The sequence below is a fragment of the Leucoraja erinacea genome, chromosome 2 (assembly GCF_028641065.1).
Source record: "Leucoraja erinacea ecotype New England chromosome 2, Leri_hhj_1, whole genome shotgun sequence".
Taxonomy (NCBI): Eukaryota; Metazoa; Chordata; class Chondrichthyes; order Rajiformes; family Rajidae; genus Leucoraja; species Leucoraja erinaceus.
Genome location: NC_073378.1, coordinates 5568522 through 5594769, shown reverse-complemented (window position 1 = coordinate 5594769; position 26248 = coordinate 5568522). Strand labels below are relative to the sequence as shown.

At 43.6% G+C, this 26248-nt stretch overlaps 1 protein-coding gene across 3 annotated transcripts in view; it reads left to right on the top strand.

The window, feature by feature from the left end:
- nod1 (nucleotide-binding oligomerization domain containing 1) overlaps positions 1 to 26248 on the top strand; it is an 83778-nt gene that overhangs the window by 36959 nt on the left and 20571 nt on the right. For 2 of the 3 annotated variants that reach the window (XM_055651124.1, XM_055651131.1), the window contains exons 5-7: positions 3770 to 3853; positions 15939 to 16022; positions 18497 to 18580. In XM_055651124.1, coding sequence (XP_055507099.1) covers positions 3770 to 3853; positions 15939 to 16022; positions 18497 to 18580 — 252 coding nt within the window. Of the gene's footprint in view, positions 1 to 3769; positions 3858 to 15938; positions 16023 to 18496; positions 18581 to 26248 lie in introns of those variants that run through there. The other variant, XM_055651140.1, reaches the window with a different exon arrangement.

Sequence of the window (26248 nt, the reverse complement as noted above, 5' to 3'; positions counted from 1 at the left end):
AGATTGAGGGGGGATCTTATAGCAACTTACAAAATTCTTATGGGGTTGGACAAGCTAGATACAACTCGAGGGTGGAACGGCGCTCCCGTTGGGGCGGCCCAGCTCGAGGGTAACGGCGCTCCCGTGAGGGCGGCCTGGCGCGGGGCTGAGACGCTCACGTGAGGGCGACCCGGCTCGGGGCTGGAGCGGTGCTCCGGTGGCTGAGACGCCGTTCTGGCAACGGTGGCCTGAGTCTGGGGTTCGGCCGCGGGCCAGTGGGCGACCTCGTCAACAGCTGCGTCCGCTGGACTGGAGGGCGGCAGCTTCGACCACCCCGGGCCGCGGTGTTTGAACCGGCCCGTTCGCGGAGCTCGGTGAGCCGCGGGACTGATTTACCATCGCCCGGTGGGGTATCGCCTCAGCGCAGAGGGAGAAGAGGAGGGAAGAGACAGTAACCCTAAGATTTTTGCCTCCATCACAGTGAGGAGGTGCTTGGTGGACTCACTGTGGTGGATGTTAATTTGTGTTTACTGTCTGTTCTGTTGTCTATTATTGTATGATTGTATGTATGACTGCAGGCACTAAATTTCATTCAGACTGAAAGGTCTGAATGACAATAAAGAAATTCAATGCAGGAAGATTGTTCCCGATGTTGGGGAAGTCCAGAACAAGGGGTCACAGTTTAAGGATAAAAGGGGAAATATTTTAGGACTGAGATGAGAAAAACATTTTTCACACAGATAGTGGTGAATCTCTGGAACTCTCTGCCACAGAAGGTAGTTGAGGCCAGTTCATTGGCTATATTTATGAGGGAGTTAGATGTGGCCCTTGTGGCTAAAGGGATCAGGGGGTATGGAGAGAAGGCAGGTACGGGATACTGAGTTAGATGATCAGCCATGATCATATTGAATGGCGGTGCAGGCTCGAAGGGCCGAATGGCCTACTCCTGCACCTATTTTCTATGTTTCTATGTGAGGTGACAAAGGAGATTGATGATGGTAGGGCGGGTGGTGGATGTTACCTGCAAGGTTTAATATACGGCTTGTCCAGAAGATTCAGATGTATGGAATCCATGATAACTTTGTTGTGTGGCTTCTTCACAGTAGACAGAGGGTTGCAGTGGAAGAAAGATATTCTGATTACTATGAGGGACCTTATCGAAAGCTTTACTAAAATCCATACATACAGCATCCACCACCCTACCTTCATCAGTCTCTTTTGTCACTGGTGGCATAGTGCTAGAGCTACTACCTTACAGCGCCAGAGACCCAGATTCGATCCTGACTATGGGTGCTTTTCGAAAGTTTGTACATTCTCCCCATGACCTGCGTGGGTTTTCTATGAGATTTTCGGTTTCCTTCCACACTCCAAAGATGTACAGATTTGTAGATTAATTAAATTGGTATAATTGTAAATTGTCCCTAGTGTGTGTTGGATAGCGTTAGTGTGCTGGGAACACTGGTCAGTACAGACTTTGCGGGCCAAAGGGTCTGTTTCCGCACTGTATCTCTAATGCCCCTGTCCCACTTAGGAAACCTGAACGGAAACCTCTGGAGACTATGTGCCCCACCCAAGGTTTCCGTGCGGTTCCCGGAGGTTGCAGGTGGTTGCCAGAGGTTGCAGGTGGTGGAAGCAGGTAGGGAGACTGACAAAAACCTCCGGGAATCGCACGGAAACCTTGGGTGGGGCACAAAGTCTCCAGAGGTTTCCGTTCAGGTTTCCGTTCAGGTTTCCTAAATGGGACAGGGGCATTAACTAAACTAAACTAAACTAAACCTCCTCATATCTCAATTCTTGGTGAGACATGATCTGCCACATACAAATCTGTGCTGCCTATCCATATTAAGACCATTCTCTTCCAAATGGGAGTAAATCCTTGATACTATTCAACTAGTATAAGGTAGACAAAAATGCTGGAAGAACTCAGCGAGTGAAGCAGCATCTATGGAGCGAAGGAATGAGTGACGTTTCGGGTCGAGACCCTGAGGAAGGGTCTGAAGAAGGGTCTCGACTTGAAATGTCACCTATTCCTTCGCTCCATAGATGCTGCCTCGCCCGCTGAATTTCTCCAGCATTTTTGTCTACCTTCGATTTTTCCAGCATCTGCAGTTTTTAACTTAAACATTTTACTAGTATAAGTAAGCTAACGGAATGCATTTCAACCTGAAATAAACAATTGTTAATGTTCACCATATTATGTAGACTTATTTTAAGCTGGAAAGAGTGCAGAGAACATTTACTAGGATGTTGCCAGCATTTGAGAACCTGAGCTGTAGAGAAAAGTTGGGCAGGCTAGGAATTTATTCCTAAGAGTGCAGGAGACTGAGGGGTGGGTGATGTTTTAGAGGTGTATAAAATCATGAGGAGAATAGATACGATGAATGCAGAGAGTGTTTTATCAAGGGTAGAAGCATCAACAACCAGAGGACATAGGTTTAAAGTCAGAAGAGGGAGATTTAGAAACATAGAAACATAGAAATTAGGTGCAGGAGTAGGCCATTCGGCCCTTCGAGCCTGCACCGCCATTCAATATGATCATGGCTGATCATCCAACTCAGTATCCCGTACCTGCCTTCTCTCCATACCCCCTGATCCCCTTAGCCACAAGGGCCACATCTAACTCCCTCTTAAATATAGCCAATGAACTGGCCTCAACTACCCTCTGTGGCAGAGAGTTCCAGAGATTCACCACTCTCTGCGTGAAAAAAGTTCTTCTCATCTCGGTTTTTAAAGGATTTCTCCTTTATCCTTAAGCTGTGACCCCTTGTCCTGGACTTCCCTAACATCGGGAACAATCTTCCTGCATCTAGCCTGTCCAACCCCCTTAAGAATTTTGTAAGTTTCTATAAGATCCCCTCTCAATCTTCTAAATTCTAGAGAGTATAAACCAAGTCTATCCAGTCTTTCTTCATAAGACAGTCCTGACATCCCAGGAATCAGTCTGGTGAACCGTCTCTGCACTCCCTCTATGGCAATAATGTCCTTCCTCAGATTTGGAGACCAAAACTGTACGCAATACTCCAGGTGTGGTCTCACCAAGACCCTGTACAACTGCAGTAGAACCTCTCTGCTCCTATACTCAAATCCTTTTGCAATGAAAGCTAACATACCATTCGCTTTCTTTACTGCCTGCTGCACCTGCATGCCTACCTTCAATGACTGGTGTACCATGACATTTACTAGGAACTTTTTCACTCGTGATAGGCGGTACATGGAACGAGCTGCCAGGAGAGGTTGGTGGTACACAAAATTGCTGGAGAAACTCAACAGGTGCAGCAGCATCTATGGAGCGAAGGAAATAGGCGACGTTTCGGGCCGAACGGGTGAAGAAGGGTTTCGGCCCGAAACGTCGCCTATTTCCTTCGCTCCATAGATGCTGCTGAACCCGCTGAGTTTCTCCAGCAATTTTGTGTACCTTCAATCTTCCACCATCTGCAGTTCCCTGCCAGAAGAGGTTGTTGAGGCAAGATAAACCAGCATTCAAGAGACATTAGGACATGTACATGGATAGGTAAGTTTCAGAGGTATATGGGCTAAATGCGGGCAAATGGGACTATCTTAGATGGGGCATCTTCATTGGCATGTACGAGTTGGGCTGAAGAGCCTGTTTCCATACTGTACAACTCCATTACATCTGCTTTTGCTTTGGTTCAGTTATGCCCTTGTTCTCCTAACCCACTTCAAAACCTCGTGGAAGGACACAGGAGATTGATTAGGTATTGATAAATGGCACTTTGGGTGTGATATGCATTTGTCGTCTGTCTAATATATCTTTTGTTGTTCAATGCAGGTTGAGTGTAAACCAAGTCACGGACGATGGAGTTAAAGTGCTGGCTGAAGAGCTCACAAAATACAAAATTATAAGATTTCTTGGGTAAGCCACTAATAAAAGTATTGTGCACAATGAATGTAATGTATGATTGTGCGAATCGTAGGAAATTCATGCAAAATTGTTTAGATGACCTTGATACCAGGCTGAAGGTGACTTACTGTTAAAACTGGTTTAGAAGCAGCCATTTGGTTGTCTAGATAGCCACACTTCCCCTCCCCCTTCTGCCCTCCCTTAGACAAACAGTGACGCACAGTGTTAGATCCTCTATCTTATCCAAGCTGATCTATACAATAGTGATAAATCATGATTTATAATTATCACCACATTTCACCACCTAATTACCCCAAACCATTTGATCTCCGAGTAGATAGAATGATAGAATGTAATTTAAAAGTTTGGGGCAATTTAAAGGCAGAGAGGGAGAAATTCCTCAGAGCAATCCTTTTCATCCTGAGTTTAAGAGGGAACTGCAGCCCTGTGGCATGCTGGAGAATCGAAGGTTACACAAAAAAGCTGGAGAAACTCAGCGGGTGCAGCAGCATCTATGGAGCGAAGGAAATAGGCAACGTTTCGGGCCGAAACGTTGCCTATTTCCTTCGCTCCATAGATGCTGCTGCACCCGCTGAGTTTCTCCTCAGCTTTTTTGTGTAACCTTTTCATCCTGAGGTGACTGAAACTAGATCATTCTGGCCTTACTAATTATTTCAGAATCTACATCCTTCAATCCATTGTGATCACTGCCCCAGGCATAAACAAGTCCAAGTTTTGTTTGAAGGAATTTGCTGAAGCAGCATCCACCTTTATCAGCATTATATGAGACACTGAGTCATACAGCACGAAAACCAGCTCTTTGGCACGACTCGTCCATGCTGAGCCAATCTAAGCTTGCCCCATTTGCTTGGATTTGGCCCTTATCCCTCTAAACCTTTCCTATCCATGTATCTGTTCAAGTGTCTTTTAAATGCTGTTATAGTACCTGCCTCAACTACCTCCTCTGCCACCTCATTCCATATACCCACCACCCTCTTAAGTGAAAAAGTTTCCCCTTGGGGTCCATTTATATCTTTCTCCTCTCACCGTAATAATATATCCTCTGCTTTCTAATTCCTGTATCCTGGGAGTAAGACACTGCGCATTCACCCCATGTATTCAGCATTCACCCCATGCAGTTCCTTACTACACACTAACTATTCCCCTCGTGCTTTTATACATTAGCAGAGATCCCATTCTATGCGTTTTATAAATTCACGCTTTCCCTGTATTATTCATTATCTTTGACTGCTGGACATTTAAAACGTCTGTGATTATTTAGATCTTTCAACTTGAATGCTCTGTCTGTGCAATAGTTTGCAGCCACACAGCAGTCAGATGAAAAGTCAGACACACAGCAGTCCTTCATGTATTGCTATTGCTGCTTTGGCTCTAATGTCATCTAGAGTTTCCTGAAAGGCAGCATATAAATACACGAGAGACACAAGAAGCAGTAGATGCTGGAATCTGGAGCAGCATCTGTTGTGGGGGCGGGGAGGGAGGAGTTGTTGGCGTCGACTATTATTTTCCTTCCCATAGGTGCCACACAATCCACTGAGATTGCAGATTGTTGATTGTTGAAAGCCACATGTAAATGTAATACTTTGTGTTAAAATTGAATACTTTGTAAGTTTGTTGCGCCCTTTATGTGGTGACTCTTTGCATACCTTGGGTATGCAAAATAACGATTCTCACTGTGCCATGTCACATGTGATAATGAAGTATTCATTCATTCATTCATCATTCATTCATGCATCATTCAATCATTCATTCATTCATACATTCAATCATTCATTCATGCATACATTCATTCATTCATTCAATCATTCATCATTCATTCATTCAATCATTCAATCATTCAATCATTCATTCATTCATTCACACCCAGCTGATGTGGGCATGTTTTAAGATCATGTACATTGGATTCAGGAAATAACACCAGAATATGTATCATTTTTTTTATTTTGGGGGACTAGAATTGTGGAGGAACAGAAATTGTTGCGACTTTGCACAAATCGTGAAAATCTAGAGTGCATTTGTAGCAAGCAATGAAAATGACTAATAGACCTCGAAGGGCCGACTGAACTTTATTTCAAGGGGAGACACGAGAAACGGAGATGCTGGAATCCTGAGCAAGAAACACTAGGTGCTGGCGTAACTCAGCAAGTCAGAAGGGTCTTGACCTCCAGAGATATTTCCTGACCCGCTGAGTTACTCAAGCACTTTGTGTTTCTCTTTTAGATTTCGAGGGGGTTGGAATAGAATAGATATAAGTTGTGCTTCAATTGTTTACAAACCCTTTTGGGTAATTGGGTAATGCATGTCAGGCAGGACAAATTGGTCTTGGAGAAGGTTACAGCACGGATCCACCATAGTGATCCATGGGTTGAAAAGAGTAAAGGGCCTGTCCCACGAGCATGCGACTGCATGCGGCAAGCGCGACCAAACCGGAAGCGGGGGCCACGCGGAGGTCGAGTGATCCCGTACGAGTTGACGTGAACTTCGAGCGAAGTCCGCGGGAAGTTCACATGTGACGTATGGCGTCAAGACGCTGCGTACGGCGTCGAGACGCTGTGCATGCCCGTCGAGGAGGTGCGTACGGCCTCAATGCGGCTGCGGGCCGGCAGGCCATTGCCGCGCGGAATTTTTGAACACGGTCAGTTTTTCGGAGCCCCACGCGATGTCGGGACCAGCTCCGCACAACTCCATACGGCTCCGACGATCGAAGTGGGACCGGCCTCGCGAGGCCGTACGGCTCAAGCGACCACGTTAGGTCGCGCTTGCTGCATGCTGTCGCATGCTCGTGGGACAGGCCCTTAAAGTTACTCAGCTGGTGATGTAGATTTGATTTGTATTCCCTTCAGTGCTGAATGCTGAGGGATAATCCTATCAAGATGTTTAATCCAAGGGATAGATGCAGTATTAATCTGTGTACATGAAAAGCCAGAGGACTCGGGATCAGTATCCATGATTACTTTATTGCTTGCCCTTCAAAGTTTGCCTCTGGCCAGCATGATTATACACTGTGGGTTGCTCCTGCTGCTGTCAAAGACTGACAAGGGTGATAATCAATTCAAACCTTTCACAATTGTGGCCTGAATGAAGAGATCGGTAAGTTATGCAGATAGACACAAAAAGCTGGAGTAACTCAGCGGGTCAGGCAGCATCTCTGGAGAAAAGGAATAGGTGACGTTTTGGGGTCAAGACCTTCTTCAGACTGAATCCTCTCTGAGTTACTCCAGGTTTTTGTGTCTATCTTCGGTTCAAACCAGTATCTGCAGTTCTTTCCTACACAGTAAGGTACGTGGTACACTTAACTGGGTGAAAGGTATCTCGCATAAAACAGCATAGTTTTCATTTGAACTACAAGTATTTTCACTGAACACTTTATACTGAATTTTAATGAATGGTGCTAGGAAGTATAAAGTTGTGCAGAACTGTAAAGAACTCTGACGATACCCAAAGAATTGAAGACCAAAGTAGCAAAGGATAGGACATACCTTGCAGTCAGAAGAAGGGTTTCAGCCCGAAACGTTGCCTATTTCCTTCGCTCCATAGATGCTGCTGCACCCGTTGAGTTTCTCCAGCACTTTTGCCCACCTTCGGTTTTCCAGCATCTGCAGTTCCTTCTTAAACACGAAAGGACATTTCTATTGGATTATCTGTCAAAGTAAACATTCTAAGTGGTCTGAAGAAGGGTTTCGGCCTGAAACGTTGCCTATTTCCTTCGCCCCATAGATGCTGCCCCACCCGCTTAGTATATCCAGCAATTTTGTCTACCTAACATTCTAAGTGAGACACATTCACCCATGTCTATCTCATTAACTGTAAAATATGTAAATAAATATCCACTCAGTTGCGTGTACGAGATGTTGCAGGACTTTATTTGAAATTTTTTCTTCTGGGAGACCATTTATAAGATCAGGGGTTTAGGGAGAGGTTGGATGTGTCGTCAGTATGTAAGCGACAGATATTGAAACCAATATGACATGGGGTCTGGCGTTGGTGGCTTTGCTGAAAGACGCTCCATTGAATAAATGGGGATCCTGTGGTTAGGGTGAACAGTGCGGACCAAAGGGATCCACATCTATAGGATATGACATGCAAGATGGGTTCACTCTCGTGATTAATGCTCCAGCGCTTAATTTAGTCAGCAATTGAGGAGATTATGATTGTCTCCGAGGATCCTACATGATACGCAGCCGGTGGAAAGCATCTTGTCCCGGTACTATACCATCTGTACAATGCTCTGCCAATTAAAAGCTGCTCGTACTCAGTGCGTACGGCCGAACGCACTATGGGACACTTCACTCACCCTAACAGAAACTACAAAACAGAAGGGAGAAACCCAGGGGGGGGAAATGCACAATTCATGCGGCGCTATATACACCCCTGCAACGGACTGTCCGGGCTGCTACGGGCAAAAGCCTCCGTTGCATGTGTGAGAACGGAATTGAGAGTAGGAGTTTCTAGAGGCAATTTCGGAAAGTAACTATTCCACCAGGGACTAACTGTCCTGAACGTTTTTGCACCCATAGCGCCTTCCAAAGGGCATGTGTGTTATGAACAGTCCAAACGCAGGATTTGGAGCTGTCTTTGATGTTATTTCTTTTGCACAAAAGTAAGAGCATTGCCACTTTCATTTCACTCACATCAGGTAGGGGAGAGGGCAACCAATGACTTGACTTGTCCTAGTTGAAAGATCAGAAATATCTCCTCTGCTATAGGAGCTTTGGTGCGGACTGCAGCCAATACACTGGGGCAAACGGCCAGCCAACATTCCAGTAGACAACTGCTCGTATTTCAGGAGCAGATTTGTGAGTGAGGGAGGGACTCTGTGGGAAGGAACAGATTGTCTACGTCAGATTGGGTCTTGGTGGGGTCTTATCAAAAACTTTTGATAGAAGAAATTAATGCTCCAGCTTAATTTAGTGCAAAATAGGAATTATGTGGACAAATGAAAATCAGAAGATCTGCTAATGTTGAAATAAGAAAAACAAAATGTTTCAGAGGTCAGACAACAGCTTTGAAAAGAGAAAACGTATTCCATTCCACAAATTATTGCTGTAGCATTTTGGGTTACTTGCAACTTAATTTTTTTTTATATAGAAACAAACAGAATAAAAAAACAATACTAACTGAAGGTTTCATTTGCACCATTGAACCGTGGTAAAACAAACACTTTCTGAGATGGTGCTGATTAAATGTCTGACAGATTGAAATGCTGAATATGGAACACTGACATGGTGACTGTAGTGTTTGTGTCTGGCACAAAGTAGGTGAAAGGGCATGTTGCAATGAGGATTCTTGAACGGTGCAGGATATAAATAGATTCAGTGAACTGGACATTCAGTCAATTGGGTGAAACCTTGGCAAATAAACTGAATGTCACAAAGTGTGAAGTCATGCAATTCCGTTGGAAGAATTGAAAGTCAGCTTATTGCCTAAACGACAGAAAAACTGCAGATGAATGAATCTAGATGTTCTTGTGCAGGAGTTACAAAATGTTAGTCGGCAGGTACAATGAGTCGTTAGGAAGACAAATTACCTTTATGCAAGTGGGATGGAGTTTAGATATTTGAATGTGTTGTTACGAATGTGCAGGGCAGCGGTTCGGCCATGCCTGGCCTATGATCTTTGGGTGTAATGTGCCCTGTTTTGGTCCCTTTAAGAAAGGATATACAGAAAAAACTTCTGATATTCTAGAAAACTTCAGACATTGGTTGTGGACTAGCAGATTTTCCAAGCGATTGGATGTTCTTAATGTCAATACACTAATACATTTCTTTAATTTGCTTTTTTTAAATGTTACACTTTGTTCTAATTTAAATTTCTCAAGAAACCCAGCAGTTTTAAAAGAAGGCACAAGCCTTCTGCAGATGTTGAAACCTTGAGCTAAAATTAAACTGCTGGAGGAACTTAGTGGGTCAGACAGCATCTGTGCAGGGAGATGAATAAATGACATTTTGAGTCAGGACCTGTCTTTAGATTAATAAATTTGTATGTCACAGGAGCAGATTTTGTCCATCGGCCATCGAGTCTACTTCACCATTCAGTCATGGCTGATCTACCTTTCTCTCTCAACACGATTCATCTGCCTTCTCCTCATAACCCCTGGCATCCTTACTAATCAAGAACCCGATGCTTTAAAAATAGAAGATAGGCACAAAAACCTGGAGTAACTCAGTGGGTCAGATAGCATCTCTGGAGAAAAGGAATGGATGATGTTTCGGGTCGAGACCGTTTTGCCGACTGAGTCAGGGGAAAGAGAACAAGAGATATAGACGGTGATATCGAACAAATTAATGAAAGATATGCAAAATAGTAACGATGGTGAAGGAAACAGACCATTGTTAGCCATGGGCTAGTTGAAAATGAGTTAAAGACAATGAGACTTAAAAATACCAAATGGCTTGGCGTCCACAGATATCTGCGGCAATGAATTTCACAGAATCGCCACGTTCTGGGTAAAGAAATTCCTCTTTGTCTCCATTATAAAGGTACGTCCTTTTATTCTGAGGCTGAGTCGTGTGGTCCTAAGGGCGTGTCCCAGTTGGCCGTCAATTGCGCGTCACGCAGATGGTGCGTTAAGATTTTGTACACGCAGCCGCGCATCATTGCCTATGTCATCACGCACCATGCGCGCATCACGTGCATATCACGAAGTGCGTGTCATCCGTCATGACGCATAAATGATGTCGCATCAATGACGGCCAAGTGGGACAGGCCCTTTAGACTCTCCCACTAGTGGAAACATCCTCTCCACATCCACTCTACCCAGGCCATTCATTGTTTGTGGAGTGGAGCCTGCTATTTGAAAAGGAGCATGGAAAACAAGGCTCTTGGTCAGATTAAAAAAAGCGTGTGTGTAACAGTGCCCTAATGAGTCAGAATGGGGTGCAGGGACTATGGTCCTGATGAATTGAAAGGGAGTGTGAAATAGCTGGTGGGTCAAGTGCTGAGCTAGTGGGACTTCGGAATAATTGGATAACAGATTAACTGCGGTTTATTCCCCAGGCATTGAGGCTAGTCCAAAATAAATTCACTAGGCTATTTCCTGGAATGTGAGGGTTGTTATATCAGGAACAACTAAATTAGACCTATGGTATTTGGAGTTTGGAAAACGGAAAGGCGATGATATTTAAAAAAGATAAGACAGATATCCAGGCTATGTGATAGGATAGAGGTCACTTAAGTTGCTACCAGTGGGTGAGTCCTAGGGCCACTATTCCTCTGATTCAAAGGCTGAGCTACTGCCTCCGTTGTCCACCCATGGCTATACCATCAGCACATCCATTGTGGATGTCACCATAAGGTTTACCGCAATGCGTTACTTCTTTGAAATAGCAACATAATGTAGCTCTCATAAGGTCATGTGATAGGATAGATGTTGTCAAGTTGAAAAGGGAGCAGAGAAGATCTATGAGATGTTGCCCTGCAGGGCCGGCCTCAGCATGTGGTGGTAAATGGTTTTAAATCCAAGAACATGATTTTAAACACTGGTGCCCCCCAGGGTTGTGTCTTATCACCAATTTTATTTTCCATCTACACAAACAACATAACAAACAATAACAGTGACATTTCCCTTTTTAAGTATGCAGACGATATGGCCCTGGTGGCCCACATCAAGGATCACACTTCTCTGGCTGCCTACTATCAGCAGGTCAACACCCTGATGCTGTGGATTAAAGAGAGCTCTCTGGCGCTTAACATCTCCAAGACCAAGGAGCTGTGTTGTGGGGGGAGGCGAACATCTTCCCCCCAACCTCTCTTTGAACCTCTGAGGCTGAATGGGCAGACAGTTGAGCAGGTAGATGCCTTTAGATACCTGGGCACAGAGATTGACACCCGCCTGTCCTTCTCCCAGCACACAGACTCTGTGTACAAGAAGGCACAGCAATGCCTGTTCCTGCTGAGGAAACTCAGGAGCTTTGATGTCAGACAGGACATTTTAACAGCTATCTATAAATCACTTATAGAATCTGTACTCACCTTTAACATCACATCCTGGTTCACCCTCACCTCTGTCATAGACAAATCAAAGCTTTCCCGGATCATCAATCAGGCAAGCAAAATAACTGGCAAAACTCAAAATCAATTATCAGTACTCCACACCCAGGCAGTTAAAAGGAAAGCCAATCTCATTACACAGGATCTCACCCACCCCCTGCACAAGTCTTTCCAACTTCTGCCATCAGGCCGCCGATATAAAGTCCCCCTATCCAAGAAAAACATCCACAAAAACTCATTCATACCCATTGCCATAAACAGCTTAAAAAAAAAATGAACAATGGACAAATTAACCCTGACGATTGTCACTTTATACGTATCCACAATTTTTATCTTGTCTATTTTTACAGTTTTGAATCTTTATATTTGCTTTTAAGATCGATACACACTGTGTGTGCTCGCAGAAATCTGTGTTGTATGACTGCTTATCAGTACATTGTCCTGTCTGTATGTTGAGCCACGTCAAAGAAGATTTTCTGGGACGTGTTGGCAGGTTGGGCCGAAGGGATTGTTTCCATGCTGTAAGACGCTATTACTCGATGTAAAGGGTAGTTGCCAGTCAACATGGTCTCTCTGTGCTGGTGGGCTTGGTTCTGCACTTCCTCAGTCTATCGTCTCCAAATCTGAGGAAAGACATTGTTGCCATAGAGGGAATACAGAGAAGGTTCACCAGACTGATTCCTGGGATGTCAGGACTTTCTTATGAAGAAAGACTGGATAGACTCGGATTGTACTCGCTAGAATTTAGAAGATTGAGGGGGGATCTTATAGAAACTTACAAAATTCTTAAGGGATTGGACAGGCTAGATGCAGGAAGATTGTTCCCGATGTTGGGGAAGTCCAGAACAAGGGGTCACAGTTTAAGGATAGAGGGGAAATCCTTTAAAACTGAGATGAGAAGAACATTTTTCACGCAGAGAGTGGTGAATCTCTGGAACTCTCTGCCACAGAAGTAAGTTGAGGCCAGTTCATTGGCTATATTTAAGAGGGAGTTAGATGTGGCCCCTGTGGCTAGAGGGATCAGGGTGTATGGAGAGAAGGCAGGTACAGGATACTGAGTTGGATGATCAGCCATGATCATATTGAATGGTGGTGCAGGCTCGAAGGGCCGAATGGCCTACTCCTAAACCTATTTTCTATGTTTCTATATTTCTATGAGTCTCAGGACTCCAGATGATATTGGAAGCAGATCTCAGCTCCTACGCTATCGGCATTTCGTTCCCTGACATGTCTCTGCATGTTTACGTTTGTGAGACTCATGAATCAGACAGGAAAATGATGCGGCTCGCCGTACTTGACTAAAGTATTGGCTGGATTAAATTGTTCCCTTTGTCTGTGGAAACCATTTGTGATTTAGAGCAATCATGTCAACTAATTAGGCAAACATTTGGCAAACCCCCAACAGCGCAATTACATCTGATCAGTGGGAAATTTGGTAGTTTTTCTCAGTATAAAGAACAGCCTATCATGTTTCAGGTGTTTCCTTTAATGAAGTTGAAGCAGGTTATTGGAGCTGAATAACAGGTTTTTCTCCATAACACAATCACTTGCCTCTGGCCTCCTGCGTCACGCTATTTGGGCTGCATAGACCCTTGTCTTTCACTTGGGCAACTGGGACAATCTCCACAATTTCAGATAACTTGCTCTTTCTATTACTATTTCTATTTCCATCTGAACTGGCAGTGCTGCTCCAAGGTGTTTCACCTCCAGCACCAACTCGTTTTAATCTCTCTCCACCGATACTGCTGCTCTGTTAGGTATTTCCAGCATTCTGAAGAAGGCATAGAGTGCAGGAGTAGTTCAGCGGGTCAGGCAACATCTCAGGAGGACGTGAGGACGTGGTTAGGCAACATTTCAGATCGGGACCCTTCTTCAGAATGATTGCTATATTTGAGAGGGAGTTAGATGTGGCCCTTGTGGCTAAAGGGATCAGGGGGTATGGAGAGAAGGCAGGTACAGGATACTGAGTTGGATGATCAGCCATGATCATATTGAATCGAATTGCCAAATGGCCTACTCCTGCACATATTTTCTTTGATTCTATGATTCTATGATTGTAAGTGTGGGGAGGGGGAAGAAAACATAGAAACATAGAAAATAGGTGCAGGCGTAGGCCATTCGGCCCTTCGAGCCTGCACCGCCATTCAATATGATCATGGCTGATCAACCAACTCAGTATCCCGTACCTGCCTTCTCTCCATACCCTCTGATCCCCTTAGCCACAAGTGCCACATCTAAATCCCCCTTAAATATAGCCAATGAACTGGCCTTGACTACCCTCTGTGGCAGAGAGTTCCAGAGATTCACCACTCTCTCTGTGAAAAAAGTTCTTCTCATCCCGGTTTTAAAGGATTTCCCCCTTATCCTTAAGCTGTGACCCCTTGTCCTGGACTTCCCCAACATCGGGAGCAATCTTCCTGCATCTAGCCTGTCCAACCCCTTAAGAATTTTGTAAGTTTCTATAAGATCCCCTCTCAATCTCCTAAATTCTAGAGAGTATAAACCAAGTCTATCCAGTCTTTCTTCATAAGACAGTCCTGACATCCCAGGAATCAGTCTGGTGAACCGTCTCTGCACTCCCTCTATGGCAATAATGTCCTCCCTCAGATTTGGAGACCAAAACTGTACGCAATACTCCAGGTGTGGTCTCACCAAGACCCTGTACAACTGCAGTAGAACCTCCCTGCTCTTATACTCAAATCCTTTTGCAATGAAAGCTAACATACCATTTGCTTTCTTTACTGCCTGCTGCACCTGCATGCCTACCTTCAATGACTGGTGTACCATGACACCCAGGTCTCGCTGCATCTCCCCCTTTCCCAATCGGCCACCATTTAGATAATAGTCTGCTTTCCCGTTTTTTGCCACCAAAATGGATAACCTCACATTTATCCACATTATACTGCATCTGCCAAACATTTGCCCACTCACCCAGCCTATCCAAGTCACCTTGCAGTCTCCTAGCATCCTCCTCACAGCTAACACTGCCCCCCAGCTTAGTGTCATCCGCAAACCTGGAGATATTGCCTTCAATTCCCTCATCCAGATCATTAATATATATTGTAAATAGCTGGGGTCCCAGTACTGAGCCTTGCGGTACCCCACTAGTCACTGCCTGCCATTGTGAAAAGGACCCGTTTACTCCTACTCTTTGCTTCCTGTTTGCCAGCCAGTTCTCTATCCACATCAATACTGAACCCCCCAATGCCGTGTGCTTTAAGTTTGTATACTAATCTCTTATGTGGGACCTTGTCGAAAGCCGTCTGGAAGTCCAGAACACCACATCCACTGGTTCTCCCCTATCCACGCTACTAGTTATTTCCTCGAAAAATTCTATAAGATTCGTCAGACATGATTTACCTTTCGTAAATCCATGCTGACTTTGTCCAATGATTTCACCACTTTCCAAATGTGCTGCTATCCCATCTTTAATAACTGACTCTAGCAGTTTCCCCACTACCGATGTTAGACTAACTGGTCTGTAATTCCCCGTTTTCTCTCTCCCTCCCTTCTTAAAAAGTGGGGTTACGTTTGCTACCCGCCAATCCTCTGGAACTTCTCCAGAATCTAATGAGTTTTGAAAGATTATTACTAATGCATCCACTATTTCTGGAGCTACTTCCTTAAGTACTCTGGGGATGCAGCCTATCTGGCCCTGGGGATATGGGTGGAAGGGAACAGGGAAGGGGAAAGAGGGATGGGTGGATAATCAAAAGTGGGACTCGGGGATGGGAGATGACCATACAAAGGAGGAGAAGGGAGACTGGTGAGGTGGGAGATATTGGGGATATGTGTGCACATCGGAGGGAAGGGGAAAGACAGGTATCTAGTGGGATATTCCTTAAAATTGGAGAATTCAATATTCATAATGTTGGGTTATAAACGTTCCTCATCAGACAGTGAAAGGGTCCAAACCCGAAACGTCACCTATTCCTTTTCCTCCAGAGATGCTGCCTAACCCCCAGAATTACCACAGCATTTTGTGTCTCTCTTCGGTGAAAACCAGCATCTGCACTTCCTTGTTACACAATGGTATCATAGTGTGTGTCCCACCGCTGTCATTAAACATGGTTGTTATTTTTTCCAGCCTGTATTGGAATCAGATCACTGATGTTGGTGCCCAGGATGTTGCCCGTATCGTTGAAGAATGTCCAAGTCTTCATACACTGAAGTAAGAAATACGTTAACAATTTATGTGAATTGTTGCCACTGTATACAATGTTAATAGTATCAATTAATAACAAAAGACGATTGAAACGTGGGTATTTTTTTCTTCCGTGAAAGCATATAACAACATAGAAGAATGATTAAAAAATATCAATTAACCAAGTTCTCTGGAAAGTTGAAATCCAATCAATTTAGAACTTGTGGCAGAATTTGAAAGAGGAACGACTAACGATTCAACATAGGAATTCAACATGGGAATTCCCAAGATTCAATCCAGCACTTGAACTGGTTAAAGTAGCAGAACCCAACACTGTGAGTGCCCGAAAGAGAAATAATCAGGGTGGGGACAAGGATGAATGGAATTCATGTCAGTAGCATACTGCCTAACCTGTTGAGCGCTTAAAGCAATTTTGTTGGGTTTTTTTCAGACATTTTTAATATTTTGCTTCCATATTATTATTAACATAGAAACATAGAAAATAGGTGCAGGAGTAGGCCATTCGGCCCTTCAAGCCTGCACCGCCATTCAATATGATCATGGCTGATCATCCAACTCAGTATCCTGTACCTGCCTTCTCTCCATACCCCCTGATCCCTTTAGCCACAAGGGCCACATCTAACTCCCTCTTAAATATAGCCAATGAGCTGGCCTCAACTACCTTCTGTGCCAAAGAATTCCACAGATTCACCACTCTATGTGTGAAAAATGTTTTTCTCATCTCGGTCCTAAAAGATTTCCCCCTTATCCTTAACTGTGACCCCTTGTTCTGGACTTCCCCAACATCGGGAACAATCTTCCTGCCTCTAGCCTGTCCAACCCCTTAAGAATTTTGTATGTTTCTATAAGATCCCCCTCAATTTTCTAATTTGTAGTGAGTACATTAGAATGATTGCTGGAGGCATAAAATGATGTGCTGCATTTTGTCCTTGGGTATTTTGCTAATCAGTTGGGTTGCAATTGGTCCGTGATTACACTCCAAATGCCTGCTTTGACCGTTAATTTTATTTTTAGTTTAATTTGGAGATACAGTGCAGAAACAGGCCCTTCGACCCACTGAGTCCGCACCGACCATGGATCCCCGAATACTTACACACATTTGGGACAATTTACAATGATACCAAGCCAATTAACCCGTAGGCCTTTGGAGTGTGAGAGAAAACTGGGGATCCTGGAGCAAACCCACACAGTCACGGGGAGAACGTACAAACTCCGTACAGACAGCATCCGTAGTCAGGATCGAACCCGGTTCCCTGGCGCCGTAAGGCAGCAACTCTACCACTGTGCCACCATGCCGTCCTAACCTTTAATACTTTTCATTAACAGGTTTATTAGTCTTGCATTTAAAATTAAAAATTGACCTCAAATCATTTGTAAAGAGACTTGCAATTTTTCATCAGACTAGATCCAAGATTCATTTTAATTTTCACATGTACCAATTAAGGTACAGTGAAATTTGAGTTACCATACCACCATACTAAGTAAAAAACAAAAATACACACAGCGCATGAAATAATGTTTAAGATAAACATCCACCACAGTGGAATCCACATTCCTCACTGTGATGGAAGGCAATAAAGTTCAATCACCTTCCTCCTTTGTTCACCCGTTGTTGGGGCCTTTGAACGGGGCTGTTGCCGACGGTTTGAACCTTGAAACATAGAAAATTGGTGCAGGAGTAGGCCATTCGGCCCTTCGAGCCTGCACAGCCATTCAATATGATCATGGCTGATCATCCAACTCAGTATCCCGTACCCGCCTTCTCTCCATACCCCCTGATCCCTTTAGCCACAAGGGCCACATCTAACTCCCTCTTAAATATAGCCAATGAACTGGCCTCAACTACCCTCTGTGGCAGAGAGTTCCAGAGATTCACCACTCTCTGCGTGAAAAATGTTCTTCTCATCTCGGTTCTAAAGGATTTCCCCTCTATCCTTAAGCTGTGACCCCTTGTCCTGGACTTCCCCAACATTGGGAACAATCTTCCTGCATCTAGCCTGTCTAACCGCTTAAGAATTTTGTAAGTTTCTATAAGATCCCCCCTCAATCTTCTAAATTCTAGCGAGTACAAACCAAGTCTATCCAGTCTTTCTTCATATGAAAGTCCTGACATCCCAGGAATCAGTCTGGTGAACCTTCTCTGTACTCCCTCTATGGCAAGAATGTCTTTCCTCTGATTCGGAGACCAAAACGGTACACAATACTCCAGGTGTGGTCTCACCAAGACCCTGTGCATCTGCAGTAGTACCTCAGTGCTCCTATACTCAAATCCTTTTGAAATGATGGTCGAAACTCCGGTGTCGGGAAGGATTGGAACACGGAGCTCCCGACTAGGCTCACGTCCAATTCCTGCTGTTGGGATCCTCAATGTGTGCATTGCAGATGGGAGGTTACTGTAGAAGTCTCAGGTTTGTTCCTGAGGTACAGTATATAATGTGACATGTATATAATGTGAACATTTCTATCAATGTTCCTTGTAGAATTGGGCTCAACAAACTAACAAGTGAAGGAGGGAAATTATTAGCACAAGCAATTAAGAAAAACAAGGGATTCAGAGACATTGGGTGAGTATAGAACATAATCTTAATCCCGATTCTCATGTTTACAAAATAGTTATGCATGAGGAAGACCACTTGACCTGTTTCCACCCAGAACAAACCCAAATTCTCCTCATTGTAGTAACAGAGTGATTATTTGTCTCTCCTCTATAATTTTGTTTAGAAATGTAATCCACATATTCATATATTCCACAAAACGTAATCCACTAGTAGTGCAAAGAAGAATTCTTAAAGTAGAACTGAAGTGCAAATCTTTGGACTAATCTTACACAATGGTTGACAACAATGTTCCAGATGTATCTTTTCTATATTGTTATTAGCTGATCAGGCTGCTCCTTGCTCAGCTTCTTCTGAGACAGAAACAGCACATTTTTGCAAACCTTTCTCCCCTCCATATCACACAAATGTTTTTATCTTCACAAATGTACCTTTTTTTCTCCGACTTCTCCGACCATTATGAAGCCTTCTTTAGAACTGGAAACAGTACTTAAAGTTTGCCTGACCATAACTTTACATAGGTTGACTGTGATTGCCTAGAAATTGACCCACTGTTTCTCTTCTTGTTATGTGAAAATTACACATAAAAGCTGCTTTTAGATCACACCTATCGTCACTTTAGAGTCAAATAGCAATGGTCAGATAATTGGCTACTTGGCCTGTTACTTAGGTCTGTTACTTTCATGATTTGTAATTTGGTTTGGCTCAAAGGACTAGACCAACCACTTGACTTTGTACTTAAGAAGGAACTGCAGATGCTGGAAAATCGAAGGTACACAAAAAGGCTGGAGAAACTCAGCGGGTGCAGCAGCATCTATGGAGCGAAGGAAATAGGCAACGTTTCGGGACGAAACGTTGCCTATTTTCTTCGCTCCATAGATGCTGCTGCACCCGCTGAGTTTCTCCACCACTGAGTACATGCACATTGGTTATTGCACAACAGATTTCATAAATTTATATCCAGTACAAATATAACCATATAACCATATAACAATGACAGCACGGAAACAGGCCATCTCGGCCCTACAAGTCCGTGCCGAACAAATTTTTTATCTTAGTCCCACCTGCCTGCACTCATGCCATAACCCTCCATTCCCTTCTCATCCATATGCCTATCCAATTTATTTTTAAATGATACCAATGAACCTGCCTCCACCACTTCCACTGGAAGCTCATTCCACACCGCTACCACTCTCTGAGTAAAGAAGTCCCCCCTCATATTACCCCTAAACTACTGTCCCTTATTTCTGAAGTCATGTCCTCTTTTTTTGAATCTTCCCTATTCTCAAAGGGAAAAGCTTGTCCACAACAACTCGGTCTATCCCTCTCATCATTTAAAGACCTCTATCAAGTCCCCCCTTAACCTTCTGCGCTCCAGAGAATAAAGACCTAACTTATTCAAACTATCACTGTAACATAGTTGTTGAAACCCAGGCAACATTCTAGTAAATCTCCTCTGTACTCTCTCTATTTTGTTGACATCCTTCCTATAATTGGGCGACCAAAATTGTACACTATACTCCAGATTTGGTCTCACCAATGCCTTGTACAAATTTTAACATTACATCCCAGCTTCTATACTCAATGCTCTGATTTATAAAGGCTAGCATACCAAAAGCTTTCTTTACCACCCTATCTATATGAGATTCCACCTTCAAGGAACTATGCACGGTTATTCCCAGATCCCTCTGCTCAACTGTATTCTTCAATTCCCTACCATTTACCATGTACGTCCTATTTTGATTTGTCCTGCCAAGGTGTAGCACCTCACATTTTTCAGCATTAAACTCCATCTGCCATCTTTCAGCCCATTTTTCCAAATGGCCTATATATATATAAAGTATCGGAAGGAACTGCAGATACTGGTTTACATCGATTGACACAAAATGTTGGAGTAACTCCGCGGGACAGGCAGAATCTCTGGAGAGAAGGAATGGGTTTTATTTTTCAAGATGATTGTAATATTCTGTTTTTAAAACCTCAGAGGATATCAATAAAACATTGAATATGATTTGTAACCAATCTTATAACAACTTTTGTAGATTGAGCTATTTCTATTCATCCCTGTTTGCTTTCCACAGACCAAGCTCCTCTTTCAATGGGAACCACATCAATTGTGAAATATTTTCTTGCAAACATGGTTTACCTCAGTGACATGGTGTTTTAATTAATTCAACCCTTCCTTCACAAAGATAATGGTGGCCGATTGGGAAAGGGGGAGATGCAGTGAGACCTGGGTGTCATGGTACACCAGTCATTGAAGGTAGGCATGAAGGTGCAGCAGGCAGTAAAGAAAGCGAATGGTATGTTGGCTTTCATAGCAAAAGGATTTGAGTATAGGAGCAGGGAGGTTCTACTGCAGTTGTACAGGGTCTTGGTGAGACCACACCTGGAGTATTGCGTACAGTTTTGGTCTCCAAATCTGAGGAAGGACATTATTGCCATAGAGGGAGTGCAGAGAAGGTTCACCAGTGATTCCTGGGATGTCAGGACTGTCTTATGAGCAAAGACTGGATAGACTCGGTTTATACTCTCTAGAATTCAGGAGATTGAGAGGGGATCTTATAGAAACTTACAAAATTCTTAAGGGGTTGGACAGGCTAGATGCAGGAAGATTGTTCCCGATGTTAGGGAAGTCCAGGACACAGCTTAAGGATAAGATTTTAAAACCGAGATGAGAAGAACGTTTTTCACACACAGAGTGGTGAATCTCTGGAACTCTCTGCCACAGAGGGTAGTCGAGGCCAGTTCATTGGCTATATTTAAGAGGGAGTTAGATGTGGCCCTTGTGGCTAAGGGGATCAGGGGGTATGGAAAGGAAGGGGAGCATCGGGATACTGGATGATCAGCCATGATCATATTGAATGGCGGTGCAGGCTCGAAGGGCCGAATGGCCTACGTTTTCTATGTTTTTTTCTATGTCTATGTTCAATCTTTGCCCTTTAATCAACAATCTTTATCTCATTTATTCAAGTATTCGTTTGGATGTTCATTGTACAGGGTTTGTGCATGGTTATCTCTCTGCTTACATAATGCCATCTTCTAAATCAGTGCAAAGGCCATCACAGTCTGCAAATAGTCAACATATTTCTGTTTCAACACTGTTAGTGTGGGAATGACTGCAGATGATGTTGGTTTACAAGAACACAAAAAGCTGGAGTAACTCAGACAGGCAGCTTCAATGGGTTTTAAAAGAATCATCATGATATTCTCTTATTTGCTAAACAATCTTTATAACACTTTGCAATGACATGCACATGAAACATCCTCATTAAATATTTTAAAAGATCTTGCTCTTTGTTACTTCTTGCATACGCACAATCCTCTTAGCATGCGTCTACATGCACTCTGCCACGTCAGTAACCTGTACACTGCAGCCACACCCGCAGGCAGCTCTGTACTTGCGTCAATATTATAGACAACCACGCAGTGGATCTCTCTGTGCTGATCACACCCCATTTTCCTTTCCCAAATGAACTGTTCGCTGAATGCAAAAATTACAGCCCCGTTGAACAATTTGCAAAGCATTGGGGCCACTAAAAACGTGGGAGTCTATCAAACCAGTTAGAAACATAGAAAATAGGTGCAGGAGTAGGCCATTAGGCCCTTCGAGCCTGCACCGCCATTCAATGTGATCATGGCTGATCATCCAACTCAGTATCCTGTACCTGCCTTCCCTTTAGCCACAAGGGCCACATCTAACTCCCTCTTAAATATAGCCAATGAACTGGCCTCAACTACATTCTGTGGCAGAGAATTCCAGAGATTCACCACTCTCTGTGTAAAAAATGTTTTTCTCATCTCAGTCCTAAAAGATTTCCCCTTTATCCTTAAACTGTGACCCAGTTCATTGCAAAGGATTGGGTAAGGCCTAGATACAAAGGCAAGTGCTGTTCACCCTCATCTCCACTGTGACATTTCCTGCAATTGTAGAAGGGTTACCCTGGTTTACAGTTTAGTTTATTGTCACGTGTACCGAGGTGTAGTGAAAAGCTGTTGTTGCGTGCTATGCCATCAGCGGAAAGACATTAAATGATTACATGATGAAAGGTTCTTCATGTGCTAACCTGTTCCCAGTGGCAATACAGCAATGATATGTCCTGTATATAGAACTCCCGATGGCCTCTGTGCATGTCTGATTTGAGTCCATGAAAATGTTTGATAAATATAATCATTTATCCTTGGGCCTATATGCAGCACATTTTTAGAGGTAACTGTCCTCTGACATTGCATTTTTAAATTATTTTGGTTAGAAGTTGTCAGACGATTCGATTGGGAACAACCTTTCTTAGTTTGTGCCCTTCTACTTTGTGTGTTTTTCCCTAGAAGTTTCTGTTCAGCTGTGATTTGTTGAGTGGAATATAGACAAACGGTTTGACTATCATGGAAATTGGAATTGGACTTGGGTCATTCAAACTTGCACTCCCGATCAGACCGACCCTGGGATTTACTCCATGTTATGTTTGCTGGAGAAGTGTCCAACAAAGTCTCCGGTATTCACCAAGGAGAAGGATATTGAATTATGTGAGGTAAGGGAAACTAGTAGAGTAGCTATGGATACTATGAGTTTCAAAGTAAAAGAAGTACTGACACTTTTGAAAAATATAAAAGTGGATAAGTCTCCAGGTCCTGACAGGATATTCCCTAGGACATTGAGGGAAGTTAGTGTAGAAATAGCCGGGGCTATGACAGAAATATTTCAAATGTCATTAGAAACGGGAATAGTCCCCGAGGATTGGCGTACTGCGCATGTTGTTCCATTGTTTAAAAAGGGTTCTAAGAGCAAACCTAGCAATTATAGACCTGTTAGTTTGACGTCAGTGGTGGGCAAATTAATGGAAAATATACGTAGAGATAATATATATAAGCATCTGGATAAACAGGGTCTGATTCGGAACAGTTAACATGGATTTGTGCCTGGAAGGTCATGTTTAACTAATCTTCTTGAATTTTTTGGAGGTTACTTGAGAAACTGACGAGGGTAAAGCAGTGGATGTTGTCTATATGGACTTTAGTAAGGCCTTTTACAAGGTTCCTCATGGAAGGTTAGTTAAGAAGATTCAACTGTTGGGTATAAATGCAGGAGTAGCTAGATGGATTCAACAGTGGCTGAATGGGAGAAGCCAGAGGGTAATGGTGGATGGCTGTTTGTCGGGTTGGAGGCAGGTGACTAGTGGGGTGCCTCAGGGATCTGTGTTGGGTCCTTTGTTGTTTGTCATGTACATCAATGATCTGGATGAAGGTGTGGTAAATTGGATTAGTAAGTATGCAGATGATACCAAGATAGGGGGTGTTGTGGATAAAGAAGAGGATTTCCAAAGTCTACAGAGTGATTTAGGCTATTTGGAAGAATGGGCTGAAAGATGGCAGATGGAGTTTAATGCTGATAAATGTGAGGTGCTACACCTTGGCAGGACAAATCAAAATAGGACGTACATGGTAAATGGTAGGGAATTGAAGAATACAGTTGAACAGAGGGATCTGGGAATAACCGTGCATAGTTCCTTGAAGGTGGAATCTCATATAGATAGGGTTGTAAAGAAAGCTTTTGGTATGCTAACCTTTATAACCTCAGAGCATTGTGTATAGAAGCTGGGATGTAATGTTAAAATTGTACAAGGCATTGGTGAGACCAAATCTGGAGTGTGGTGTACAATTTTGGTCGCCCAATTATAGGAAGGATGTCAACAAAATAGAGAGAGTACAGAGGAGATTTACTAGAATGTTGCCTGGGTTTCAACAACTAAGTTACTGAGAAAGGTTGAATAAGTTAGGTCTTTATTCTCTGGAGTGCAGAAGGTTAAGGGGCCACAGCCTCAGAATAAAAGGATGTACCTTTTAAAAAGGAGACAAGGAGGAATTTCTTTAGTCACAGGGTGGTGAATCTATGGAATTAATTGCCACAGACAGCTGTGGAGGCCAACTCAATGGTATTTTTATAGTGGAGAATGACATATTCTTGATTAGTAACGGGTGTCAGGGGTTATGCAGAGAAGACAGGAGAGTGGGGTTGAGGGGGAAGGATAGATGAACCATGAATGAATGGCGGAGTAGACTCAATGGGCCGACTGGCCTAATTATGTGACTAAGATTTATGTACTCATGAACTGCTCAGAATGGACCTATATATGGTGATCCTACATTACACTCATTTTTTTTAAACTCTCACCCATTCCCCACAGATTGTAGCACTTGCCTACAGACTCTGGGCAAGCTGCAGGTTGTGAATAGATGTGATGGGCACACAAGGTCAATGTGACAGAAGGGTCTCGAACCGAAACATCACCCATTCCTTCTTTCCAGAGATGCTGCCTGTCCCGCTGAGTTACTCCGGCATTTTGTATCTATCTTCGGTGTAAACCAGCACCGGCAGTTCCTCCCTGCACTTACAGCATATCGACAGTTGTGGACTGGACTGTCCCAGAAGCCTAGAAGTTGATAATCACAGAGGCCTTGACTTTGGCGGTGAGAGCGGTGCAGGGAACTACATGATTTGACGTCAGTCAAGACAGCCTTGTCAAAAGGTAGCTCATGTAGACAATGCTCCATTGAGTCATAGAGTCTTACAGCATGGAAACAGGCCCTTCAGCCCAACTTGCCCACACCGGACAACATGTCCCATCCACGCCTATCCCACCTGCCAGTGTTTGGTCCCTATCCCTCTAAATCTGTCCTATCCATATACCTGTTTAAACGCTTCTTAAATGTTGCGATAGTCCCTGCTTCAACTACCTCCGGCAGCTGCTCCACTTAGAAATCCAGTTCACACTGTGGCTCCCAGTAAACCCGGAGTAGAAATCAACCTTGGCGATGGCCCTGGTTTGGCTCCTGTGATGTGTGGAAGGCGTTTTGCAAGTCTGTGTCATCCATGGTGAGGAGTGCTAGATTTAGACACCTGTACATTGTAAGTCAGTTTTGCTTCGAGTAAATTGGATCAAAATACATGGGAAGCTCAGTTTTCAGTGTGAGCAATGTACAGAATGAGCTACCAGCCTGCAGAGTGCTGTACAGCTGTCTGCTTGTGAGTGTTTGTTCACCATTGGTAAAAGCTGATTCGGTGAGTGAGGTTTTTCAGATCATTTAAAAAAAAAAAATCTCACAAACATTTTGGGCATCGTAATATTGTTGACATGGTTTGGGTGAATTTGATGCTGGATACACAGTGCTAACCAACTCAAATCTTTCTTAAAAAAAAATAACCACAACTTGCACAACTGGTGCAACAATGTCCAGAAACACGATGTGCATGTTTATCACGTCTAATGAGGTTGAACGGGCAAATTCCTAATCTACGGAAAGACATTCTTGCCGTAGAGGTAGTACAATGGAGTGCAGAGAAGGTTCACCAGACTGATTCCTGGAATGTCAAGACTTTCATATGAAGAAAGACTGGATAGACTCGGCTTGTACTCGCTAGAATTTAGAAGATTGAGGGGGGATCTTATAGAAAATTACAAGATTCTTAAGGGGTTGGACAGGCTAGATGCAGGAAGATTGTTCCCGATGTTGGGGAAGTCCAGAACAAGGGGTCACAGTTTAAGGATAAGGGCAAAATCTTTTAGGCCCGAGATGAGAAAAACATTTTTCACACAGGGAGTGGTGAATCTGTTGAACTCTCCTTGTGGCCCTTGTGGCTAAAGGGATCAGGGGGGTATGGAGAGAAGGCAGGTACAGGAT